The sequence below is a fragment of the Populus nigra genome, chromosome 10, assembly GCF_951802175.1.
Source record: "Populus nigra chromosome 10, ddPopNigr1.1, whole genome shotgun sequence".
Lineage (NCBI taxonomy): Eukaryota > Viridiplantae > Streptophyta > Magnoliopsida > Malpighiales > Salicaceae > Populus > Populus nigra.
The window spans coordinates 2,407,537-2,420,809 of NC_084861.1; the positions used below are offsets into that span (position 1 = coordinate 2,407,537).

The 13,273-nt window shown below is 32.8% G+C and overlaps 1 protein-coding gene across 1 annotated transcript; it reads right to left on the reverse strand.

The window, feature by feature from the left end:
• Positions 1-6,367: 6,367 nt before the first annotated feature.
• On the reverse strand, positions 6,368-9,342 carry LOC133704256 (protein FAR1-RELATED SEQUENCE 7-like). Its single transcript, XM_062129035.1, has 2 exons — positions 9,131-9,342; positions 6,368-8,839 (listed from the first exon to the last, which is right to left on the reverse strand). The coding sequence occupies exons 1-2, from the start codon at positions 9,301-9,303 to the stop codon at positions 6,520-6,522; spliced, it is 2,493 nt and encodes an 830-aa protein (XP_061985019.1). The 5' UTR covers positions 9,304-9,342; the 3' UTR covers positions 6,368-6,519.
• Positions 9,343-13,273: the final 3,931 nt, after the last annotated feature.

Sequence of the window (13,273 nt, forward strand, 5' to 3'; positions counted from 1 at the left end):
GCCGTTGCCTCGCAGGTAAGTCTCTCTTTCACTGGTTTTTGCTAAATTAATTACCTTGCCACTGTAGCATGCATATGCATGCAACAGTGGCAGAACCGGTTACTGGTGTGAGCCAGTAACCGGGTTGAGCCTTGCTAAATCCCGTCAAGCCCACAATTAATTGCCATTAACTGTGATGCTTGTGTTTTTTTTTAATAAAAAATATATGAAAAATGTTTTTTTGTGTTGCATACGGCCAATACCCTAACATGTTTTGAATGTTTTTTTATATAAAAAAAATATATTGGAAGTTTTGAAAATGTGTTTTTGCATGGATTTCTTAAACACAACAAAAAAATTGTTTTCTTGCATTTCTGGATTTTACAACATGTTTGTAAAACTCCAAAGGGTATTGGCCAATATTCAAAAAAATATAAAAATCTTATTTTGGGGGGAATTAATCTATTATTCACCGTTAATGTTTGGATAAAGAAATCCCAAAGGGATGAATATCCAAAATATTATTGGGAATAACTTGTTATTATTCACCGTTAATGTTTGGATAAAGAAACCCCAAAGGGATGAATATCCAAAATATTATTGGGAATAACTTGTTATTATTCACCGTTAATGTTTGGATAAAGAAACCCCAAAGGGATGAATATCCAAAATATTATTGGGAATAATTTGTTATTATTCGCTGTTAATGTTTGGATAAAGAAACCCAAAGTGGTTAATATCCAAAATATTTTTCTAGGAATAATAAGTCATTACACATCCTTGAAAGAAGCCTTGATTGTAATCGTGGACATTTCAATTTTTTTTTTTGACTCCGCAGTTTACGAGCCGTAAGAGTATGAAATACTAAGGGAAAAATGAGCTTTTAAAGCACATGGAATCTCCTTGGATTTCTATCTTAATAAATTTAGTTTGAATCAAACCTAGGAAAATTGATGGGATTAGAAAACACCAACACCATAGCAATTATAAGACAAACCAAATTAACACCAAGCAGCTTACCTTAGGTAGGGCGTACTAGGGGTGCTAATACCTTCCCTTTACGCAACCAGTCCCTTGCCTTAGAATCTCTGAAAGACCAGTGAGGTTTCCTAGTGACCATAATACTAGGTGGCGACTCCCTTTATCCACAATCAAAACAAAAGACCCCGAAACCAATCGAGGATCGCCGCGACGCCGCGACCCGCTCGCGAGGGTGCGACAAACCATATAGGCCTTGGGCTAGATCCAGCCCATATTTTTTGGTCGGGTCCGGCCTAAAAAAAAGAAAAGAAAATGAGGAGCCCAAATCTATTGAGCTAATGACAGCCCAATTGGTTAAGCCGCCAGTTGGCCAAACCTGTATAGGTCCAGCCCATATAGCTGGGTCGGGCCAACCCATATATTTAATTATAATAATATATGTTATAATATTATATAATATAAAAAAAATGAAAAAATTTAAAAAAATTCCAAAGGTCATTTCAAAATATTTCTAATTTGCATGCGTGTTTTCTACCAATTTTTCTTAATTATTGGGTTGTATTTTTACACTCTAAGATATAGATTCAATATTAAAATAATCGGTTTTCTCTGAAATATTTCTAAAAAAATCTCAAAACTTTTAAATTAATTTCCCCTTTCAACAAAAAATATTTTGTTTTCATGCATATGGGCAGTCCCTAAAAAGTTTTTCAAGCATATTTTCATTAAAAAAAAACCATAAAAATTGCATCTTTCTCAAGTTTTAAAAAGCAAAAAAGATGGATATCGTGACCAGTTCATGATTATCAATTAGGATTTGGCCAAAATGTCAAAAACTCTTTACCAATCATTTTGTTCATTTCATATTAGTTAATATCCGTAGGGTGTAAAACTACATAATAAAGTACACCCTAAAGTATTAAAGATACAAAGAGTAAAATAAATTCGATGCTAAAATTTAAACTTTAGAATGGTTAGGATTAAATCCGATGAGGTAAGACTCTTTCACAAAGGGAGATTTACCTTAGACTTTAGGAAAAGACCAATGAATAGAAACTTGACCTAGAAAAAAAAAATCAAACAACAATGCAGCTTACCTTAAGTAGGGTGCACTAGGGTGATGCGTATTCTCCTTGCACAACCAGTCCCTTGCACGAACTCTCACAAATCATAGGTTCCTAGTAATCATAATATTAGGTGACAACTCCTGAACTTTAATCATAATTTTATAATTAAACTCAAAACTTTTTCTTTTCCAATAACACACCTCTTATGGAGGCTCATTTTTTTTAGCAAGCCAACCATTCAACACTCCTCCTCCCAGAACACACTTCACTAAAAGCCAATAGAAAAAACTTTGGACTTGATCTTGTCCCATTTAAGATTAGATAGGGAGATTTAAGTGACAAGTGAAACTTATGTTCATTGATGTTCACTTGGACTTCTTTTTAGTTTAAAACTCACCGTAGGCATAGGGTGTCATGGGATTATTCGCATACTCAAGTTATTTAAGGTTAAGAGGTTGAGTTACCCCACTAGTAATTCGAACAATCTGGGAACCTGAAAGTTTTTAAAAATAGACAAACTGAGATAGATCATTTATGAGCTAGATCCTATCTTTTAGGATGAGCCCTTGAACACAAATAAATAACTTGTGATCTTATTAAATCTCCACTTATCCTTATAGAAAGTGTAAGATGATGGGATACCTACTATCGAGGATATAAGGACTAGGTCAGAAAAGGCCAATATGATGAGGTGCTAAATGTTTTTTCCTAAAATTGGTCAAAGTTTTTGTAGGTATGAAGTCCTCAGTGAGAAATTTTCAAGAAAAACTTATCAATTCAATCCCCTTTGTCCTTAAAAAATAATAATAAATGAATATAATAAGAGAAAATTAATAAAAACATGCATAATCAATCTGGCATTTTGCATATTCTTGTACGTTTATTCTCCTTTTGCATACAACCTTCAAATCCAGTCCAGTTTAGACACAAATATAGGTCGCTCGCCAAAAATAAAATTCCCCCTCAACGTTTACAATTCAAGGTTTAGAGCGGGGAATATGGGACATGACAAGAGAGCACGGTTAGAGATGAATCATCAGAAAAAATAGTTAGTTTTAAAGGAGAGCTCGCAAAACTTATTGGTCTACTCGAGCATTAATTTTTAGGACTGGCATTAATTTTTTAATAAATACTCAAATTTATGAGTTTCATATTCTTAGAAATGAAAATCATATTTTCTCTAATAATCAAATCCTAGGAATAAATATTCATTTAATAAAAAATATCTTAAATTGATAAGTCTTTTATTTCGAGGATCAATATAAAAATAAAATGTAAACTTTCAAATGAAAGGATAATAACCCCTTACCTTGAATTTTTGAAACCAGTTTTAGTTTTAGGATTCTTAGTTTTCTTTAATTATTAGGTGTGGACTCCAATTTTTCTAAGTATTCCCGCATCATTTTTATTTTAGGAAATCTAAATTTTCATGTCGGGTGTGACAGAGACTAGTGAATGTGGTATTCTTCTAGTCTTCAAATGCAAACATGATCTAGTTATAACCTAAACAATCATTAAAAAAAAACAATAGTAGGAATAACTTGCCAATCTTTCTAATATTTGATCAAAAATGAAAAAGTTAAGATGATATTTGTGACTAGTAGAGTTAAGTTTTCGATAACCAATGCAAACTAGTCACCTGATTTGGATATGGGTTAGTACTAGCTTATTTTCCTCATTTTTTACCATAGTAAGTTCAGATCTCTTTGGAACAACTTCGACCAATCTCACCCATTTGTTAATAAAATGGGGTAGATCACGCCGACATCTAGCAATTATAAAATTTCTTTTTTCATGAAATCCATCATAGGAGGATTCAATTAGCATTGATCTTTCCTAGTCTATTTTGCTCCATCCTCAAGCAAAATTTAGTGCATGAATAAGGAAAGACTAATCCTTTTTATGTCAGTGATTGTCCAACCTTTTGTTGTTTTGTGATCTTTCAACACACGAACTAGTTTTTCCTTTTGAAAAGTCGTGAGGTTCTTTGCAATGATCACAAGCAACTTAGCTTCCTCACCTAAATACACATATTTGAGATGCTCGGAAAGAGGTTTAAGTTCTAATGTTGGGCCTGTATCATAAAAGGTAAAAGTTTATCATTAAGAAAACAAATAAAAGAAGCATTATACATATTTTGAAGCTTTTAGCAAAGACTCTAAAGGTACCACAACATCATCTATATTCTCATATAATTACACAATTTTTTTCAGTCTTTTTGTCCTACAACCCAAAGCTCTTATTAATGATGGTTTCCAAAACATCCTTGTTAGTTAACTTAGAGAATTGTTATACTAAAGAATAAGTATGTCAACTGAAAAACAAGAATGCAAATCACTTGGATACTTTAAAGATAGTTTATGCAAAATCGAAAGGTAAAAACTCTTGAATCCACATGTAAGAAAGAATAAATTCTAGAAAGATAAAATCATTTTTAAAGATAGCAAAAACTCGATATAATGATTACCTGAACCAAGACACCGAAGTTATTGGAATGAAGACTCTAACCCAACAATTATAAGGAATCGTGAACCAGAAATATAAGGTAGAACACCACAAAAATAGATGATCTTTGATAAATTAAAGTCAGTTCAATGAAGAACTAATAGGTATAATCAATTTTCATACAAGCACACAAAATATTATTCTGAAAATAATCATACTTATAATAGGTAAAAACATCTTAAAAAAGTATGGAAAATAAAGTAAGAGTACTTATCCAAATAAAAAAAAAAGAATCATAAACCAACTAAGAAAATAATATAAATCTTACATAGTAGCTTCTGGACTTTATCACACAGTCTTTCCAATGTGTGATCACTATGAAATTTTAACTCTATAAATAACAAGGCTTTTAAAATTTTCTAGAAGAATTTCAGTGTGATCCAATAATTAAATTGAAAATTATATTTATTAGTATAAAATTATGAATTAAAAAAAAATAAGTGTGAAACTACTTCTCTCCTTGTACAATCCGCAAGCTACCAACTTGATATCAAAATTAAGGATTCGTTGCAAAACAAAGCTGCCAATTTTGTTTCCTTGCAAAAATAGAACTTCCAATGTTGTCAAAAGTGTCAAAATCTTTCCATTTAAAAGAAGGATTGTTACTGCTGTATAAGAAATCCTAAAACATAAAGGATTGTTTGCATATCAGGGATAGAATTAAGCCTGATTTCAAACACGTCATTTACTCACATCTTGATGAGTTATTAAGCATATTATAGATGAAAAGTTTAAAATATCTAGTTTTCAACTCAATTTCGATAGTAACAAAACTTTATCTGTAGCGTTAGATATAATTTAAATAGTACATGAAAGTCTAATTTGATGGATTTGCAACTCATTGATCCAAACATCCAATATCAGCCCAATCAATTTTGTTTTAATCCTTTTCAAATCAAATTTTATAATAGATGCAATTAGTATCGCTACTCAATTCTTCGTTCACGATCCTCGCCTTTTTGCATCAGTAGTAGCAGCACAAACAATTGTTTCCTGTAGCACTTTCCGTTGTCCGTATGTTTCCGAGTTTTGAAATCCATTTAATGTACTGCGTGTCAGTTTAAACTTTTTAAATCAGTATATCATGTCCTTTGTTGAACTATTACTACTCGTGGAAGAAGAGCCATTCCACTCTGATTCAACAAAGTTGACAGGCTCAAATGCATAATACATGGGATACAAGACAGACATGGAAATTCTCGACCCAGTTGCACCACGTTAGTTTCATTACAGCCTGGTAAAAGATCAACATGCTTAATCTACTTTCCCATGTCCCATCTGGAGAATAAGGAACAGTTCTATTTATAAACCATTTATCCTACATCATAAAACATTTCTCATGGGCGGCACAATATGATAACTGTTATAGAAATATTTAGCCATCCATCTCTTGGATTTGTGAAGAAAATGCAAATGGATGGAGCACGAGCGCTGTGATTGTTTCACAACCAACTCTTGTTGCCCAGCTATATTGCCTGCCGCTGTCAAACAGGGGCCTTACCCCACCCCAGACATTATCTGTGGCAGCAGAAATCTAATCTAACTGTCTACTTCTCAGCGCACTGGCCACATCAATCAATTAACTAGAGATACAACATCCAGAATAAATGATCAACTTGCATAGCAGGTTTGGCAACCTCATCTATACCTACAGGCATCATGTTGTTAGAAAAGAACATCTCTTTCCATCTCAACATCAAGTACTTAACAAGTAATAATGTGATTTGTTAAATGGTCTGTAACTGCAATTATTATAAGAAAAAAGAAGAAAAGAAAGGAAAAATTGTGAAAAGTAATGAGGAGAAAATTGGTGATAGAATTTACACTTTAAAAACTACAGACAATCTTTTAAATTAGTATTGTAAGAAATTGGAATGCACAACATGCGAGAGAAATGCCATTATTCCCAAGTTATCAGTATACAGTGAAGTTGGCCAGAAACAAGGTACAAAAGTTAGCCGTGCATGTCATTGGTCCCATCCAAGGCTTACCTATGTCGGCAAATTTTTTTTGCACCTTCTCGCATAGTATCACAGGCAAGTCTGTATTTTTCAAGAGATGTTGTCCCAGACTCTATGTATTTACAGGCCGTTTCCCTTAAACTCCACACCATTAAGGCCTTGAGTTCTTGAAAGCTAACCCCAGAGTCAACATCGCAAACAATACCATGCTCAGCATTTCTTGTCCACCGATGTAAGAGGTAGCAAGATGGAATTTCTCTTATGTCCAACATGATGAAGACCCTCAAAACATGCCTGCACAGCACACCTTCAAATTCAAACATTTGACAACTGCAACTGACATCGAAGTTGGATGCACTAAAAGTAACCATATGTTTCTCAATCTCATTCCCACATCTTCGCACTGAATATCTGCTGATGGTGCCTTCTTCGTAAGACTTTATTCCAAGATAATTATAGCATTGCAAAAGTTCCTTCTGAAATATTTGGAACACACGAAGTGTATAGAGCCTTCTACATTGTTCTTCTATTGGTTCCTTTGTTTGCAGATAAGCCTGCAAATTAGAAGAGTTAAAATCCTCTTTTCTTTCCTCCTCGCGACGTTGCTCAAGGCCTTGCTCATATCGTGCTATAAAGTCTCCAAGTGGTGTTTCAGCATTCAAGAATGTACCAAAGAATGATTCCATACTTTCGTTCATGGGAATACCAGCAAAAAAAGTACCTCGGAGGTACAATGGAACCCAGCTTTCACGCTTTTCATACATTTCTTTGAGCCATGCGTTCTCCTTCAGACCATATTTGTTGACAAGCGCATTCCACATGGTATTAAATTCAGCATTTGTCTGGCTCTCATAGATGCACTTTTCATATTCATAGTTGAATTCAGTGGACATTGCCCTTAAATTCTCTCTTTCCTTTTCCCTAATCTGCCACATTGAAAAACGATGACGAGTCCCAGGAAAAACATGGGCAATCGCTTGTTGGATTGCCATGTCTTGATCAGCTATAATTGACTTCGGACGGCACCCAGACATTGCCCTAAGCCATGTTCGAAATAACCAGATGAAAGACTCCTTAGACTCGTTGGCAATTAGAGCACACCCAAGTAGCACTGGCTGCTTGTGGTGGTTAACTCCGACAAATGTTGCAAATGGCACCAGATAATTAGTCTTCCTGTATGAAGTATCAACAACAATAACATCACCAAATTGACTGCATGCAAATCTAGATCTGCCATCTGCCCAGAAAATACTCATGCAAACACCATTATCAACTTCCACCGAATAAAAGAATCCTGTATCTTCAGCTTGCCTACTTTGAAAATAATCGAGAAGCAATCGGTACCATTCACTTCCAATATTGTTACCCTGACTGCTATTGAAATGGACACCATTATTAATCTCCAATAGATCCAAGGAGTCTAGTCCACCATTTACCTCATCTATAAATTTCTTTGAAGCTGTGGAACTTTTCTTATGAGTTCCTGTATGTGGCTCAAGATCATGATTATGATCTTTCTGAAGACGGTCCACCATCCAAGTTCCAGATTCTTGTCTCTTAATTCTCATGAAAGCCCCGCAGCCTACTCTTGAAGGGTGCTGAAATCCTTCCTTAGAGCACACAAATCGCCGGGATGTAATTGACCCATCATTCTTTGATCGAAACAGCTGGCCAATCCGAGTTTTGAATCCAGCTTCATCTGCATACCTTACATAAAAATTGTATGCTTCATCAGCTGATGTAAACACTAAACCAGCATATGGTTCAGCTAATGGTTGTCCATCGGCTCCTGTTCTAACCCGTTTGACACTAATGGATCCAGAGGAGCATGGTTGTCCATCATCAACTTCTGCAAGCAACTTCAATTTCTTCCTCGAAGAAACCTCAACTGATGATTTCCTACCCATAGGAGCTTTCTGCTGCAAAACCGGAGGATGGCTTTCCTCCACATCTCCAAGTTCATGATTGTGATCCTTGTGCATTTGATCAATGACCCATTTTCCAGAATCCCGTCTTTGTACCCTTATGAATGCAGGACAACCCGTCCTAGAACTTAGTTGAAAACCCTCCTTGGAGCACACAAACCTTCTTGAAGAAACAGAGCCATCAGAACGCGATCGATATAGTTGACCAGTCCTAGTTCTGAATCCTACACGCGTAGCATACACATTGTAAAACTCACGTGCATCATCTGCCGAATCAAACTCTAACCCTTTATGCGGCTCAACTCCAGACTCCCTTCCATCCTCCACATTGAAATTGCTGTTCGCTCGTGCCATACCAAGTGGATATGCTCTTACAATCACAGCATTCCCATACTCCTCGCTGTAAGGATCACTATTTGAACTGCATTTACAGTAGGCACCAAAAATGAATAACAAAATTACGAGCAATTACAACAAACATGCACTTTGATTAAACGGGATTAACAAATAAATAAAAAGCACAATTTTTTTGCAAGTTAAGTGACACTGCTAATTCAAAGGCCTAAACTGCAAATCGGTAAAGTTCGTTTCTTTTCCTTTTGAAATCATTTCCCAACAACTTAAATCACAGAAAAAAAGATAAATCAATAAATAAACAAACCAATCACTGAAATTAAAGAGCATTCAATCAATCCCCGGATGGACTAATTACCTTTTGATATTGTTGAAGAAACTGGGGATCGAGTCGAAAACCATATCTTTTTTTCCCTTTTTGTACAAGTGTTGTGTGTTCCCTGGTGGGTCTGGCTCTAAATCAAGCGTGTGGATTTCGAAGGGGAGGGGGGGAGGAGGAGGAGGAGGTCGTCGATGCTGTCTCTTCTCCATTTGCTTATTCAGTTCTTGTTTTTTTTTTTTTTTACAGTTTTTGGCTCTTGTTTTTGTTTCTAATCCACCTATTTTTTGCTAGGGTTGAGGTTGACCCCTCCTGTTTTTCTTTTTCTTTTTAACTCCCTCTATTCTTACAAGAGTGTTATGATGATACCATGGTCATAATTTTTTGTTTTTTGGTACAAAAGATATAAAAATAAAATAAGAACAGGCAAAGTTAAAGCACGGTTGCACAAAAATATAGTTTTAAAACTCGATAAATTTGGATGACGACAAGCATTTGTCCCGAGTTTGGTTAAAAGTATAGTTGTGGTTATTTTTTAAAGTATTTTTTATATTAAAATACATTAAAATAATATTTTTTTTATTTTTTAAAAATTATTTTTGAGATCAACATATCAAAATGATCCAAAACACATAAAAAAATTAATTTTTAACAAAAATAAAATTGAATTTTTGAGGAATGTAGTTTGCACCGCGTTCCCAAACGAATTCAACCCACGCATATAAATCTTTATTGTTTTTGTTTTTTTTTATTTTTTTTCTCCTAAAAACATTTATCGAATTCATTTACACTTCAATTTTGACAAGATTTTTAAATATTATTATAAATTTTTATTTAAATTTTACTATTTTTTTCAAATTTGATATAAAACAAAAATATTAATAATAAATAGTTTAAGAAATTTTGATTGAAATTAGTTATTTATTATTAAAAAATTTAAATAGATTTGCAACATAATTTATAACATTTATAATTTTGTTAGTTATTAATCATGTAAAATATGAATATACTATTTTCATAAATTAAAATTAAAATTGCTTTAACAATTATAGTTTTTTTACACAAATAGTGCTTCTAGTTAAAAATATTGCATTCACTTAAATAAATAAGATATATATTGATAAGAAAGTTTATATTTATAAAATAAAAAATTCAAAATAACTTTATGTTTGGGTTTAATGATAATACAAAAAAATTATAAGATCTAAAAATTTTATTGCTGTTTAAAAAAATAGAATAATCAAATAAACACTTTTTTTAACAAATATTAAATATACTTTATATGATATAATTGATGGTAAAAATACGTTTTTTATTTTTATTTTTTAGTTCAAATTTAGGGAAACGTTTAAGAAAAATATAACAGGTTGGTGTAAGAGTTTTTAACATACTTTAGGGGGGGAAAAATAGATTATCGGATAAAACACAAAAATGGCTTAGACTATGAAATCAAAAGAAAAATAAAAACAAGTTTACTATTGTTAAATTATTATTTACCATTTTTTTTCCTTCATTTCTTCTTCTTTTTTGTCCTTTCTTTCCATTACTATGACTTTTTGTTATTCAACTCAATCCTTTCAAATTCTGTTTAATTGATATTGGGCTCTATGGTTTGATTTGATTGACTTGTTATGATATTATCATGCTGTCAATAAATATCTTGATATTAGATTGATATTTTATTTTATAAAAAATAATTTAAATTTTTTATTTTACAGAAAACTAAAAATAGATGGACTAGAATTGAAATTAAAGAAGAATTACATTAGGTTTTATAACAGAGAAGAAACCAAGCATGGGAGCCAGGGTAGGAGAGAGAGAACATGTAGAAAAGGAGGAGAAGAAAAATTGGTTTTTGGAGCCACACCGGAGATCCATCGACTCCACGCGTCACCTTGGAATGAAGGCCTCATCAAGACAGTTCCAACAACACCAAAGCAAGCTTCCGTCGAGGGTCGAGGGAAATTGCACGCACTTTTTCAATACAACAGCTCCTCTCGTATGCTCGCACGTGTTGTACACATTGTGGACACTATTTTTCCTCTTTATTCAATTTAGTCCCAAGTTTCATCTTACCCGAGTCCAAGCCCTCTTCTTTCAATTTGGTCCTTAATTATCTAATAACTCTTTAATTTAATCCTGAATTTTAACTCATCTGAGCCCAACAAAGTTCCATCTAGGGAGAGAAGAAGGGAAGGGGAAACAAAGAGACGGATGGTAATTGGGTTAGCTCATTGTGGCAACATCATGACCTAGATTGTAAATTTAACAGGTTAGTCTAAGTTGATAATGGTCGATCCAATATATCTTCGTCTTAATATTAAAATAAATGATATCATCCTGTTTTTTTTTTTTTTAAGACAAACAACTTTTTTTCTATTCATTTAGGTTGCTCTTGAACTTACTAAATCGACTCAATCATATCATAATAATTTTCACATAGTTTAATTTGAAGTTTCGGCTAGGTAAGGATCAGTTAAAAATGTTTCAAGGCTTCCTACTAGGCTAAGATTAAATGACCCTATCAAAGAGTTCCGTATAACTTGCACAATATTTTTAGATTTAAAAAAACAACATTGTTTAATTTTATTTTTTAAAAAAAAAAAAACAAAATTCGAATAACATTGTTTTATAGATTTTTTTTAGTCGGATCAAATTTTGACATGTTTATCTTGGTATGTTATGAGTTTACACATATTATTTTAGAACAAAAAATATACTCATAAAAACATTACTACCATATTAAATCTATACCCGCAACAAAGCAACAAAACTAGTGGTGGTCTATATTTAATGAAAGTAGGGAGCCCTTATCCTAAAAAAAATAAATGGATGTTGATTCTTTCTACTTAGCCATTGCTTAATCATTCATGCAAGTTGCTCTAAGACTGCTGGGTCATTGCTTAATCATTCATGCCATTGCTTAATCATTCTTTCAAGGCACACCATTGTTATTAAACCCAACATTGCAAGTTGCTCTAAGACTTAGTCGACTCGCCTCCTGGCTTGAGCCAGATGTAAGAAAAATCATCTTGAAGTTGACTTGATGAACCTTACAGGTCAACCCGTGATATGATCAACTTGATTAAAAATATGGTTTAACTTTTTTAAAAAAATCAAAATGATATTGTTTTGACTTCTAAAAAAAATAATTGACCTAAATTAACTCACCTAACTCGTGACCTGGGTCTTCTACTGGGTCAATCCTTGGGTCATGTACAATAACTATGTTGCATGCTACTAACTAATTGTAGATTTAACAAATGTTGGTCCCTTTCCTTGGTTGCAAGTGATAAACTCATTTTAAAAATAAAAATAAAAATTACAGAAGTCAATATAGATACTGCACATTAATGCTAGCAATAAAAAAAAAAACATAAATGTACTTCAAGATACTATTTATATCGATACCCATCTCTATGTATTTTTGGATCGTAGGAGTCACAATTATATGTTTTAACTTTTTCTATCTTTAAGTAGTACCATTTTTTTTTATCAATAACGCTTTTTTATCACCATCACTTCTATCAAGAATACACTTATATCAAGAATACACTTGGCACAAATAATTAATCATGACTCAACTTTCAAGAAAAATGTTATTACCTATAGTTAACATAGCACATACCTAAATATTATTTTCTGATTCCAAAGTTTGCACACAACATGACATCATGGCTAGTTAATAGTTTTTTTTTATATGAAAAGCATTAGATGACATTGACAAACACAACTTTTTCCTCTAATAGATTACTAACTCTACAATCAATAGTGAGCATCAATTTCTCTATCAATGATACACCAATTTTTTCCTTCTCCATGGGTTAATATCAGTGTTGTATAAAGACACCAAGTCACCTAGTACAAAGCTAAAGCCATTGAAAGTCATGCAAGATACAAATTCCAAGTCATACAAATTCTCTCATGCTACATATGCATGCTAAACATAAATACATTGCAATATCCTTGAATTTTACCATCCAAATACAGCTATATATGACTCATAAATTTCACAAGGATTCTTTTTTATTTTTACATTAGTTTATCATGTAATAATTATACTTATTTTATAAAAAATTTGGCGAAGTTTCTCTTGCATGTTAATATACCAAGTTATTGATATTTTCACTTCCATCCACTACTTCAATTTATTCAATCTTAATTTTGATCCAACCATCCTGC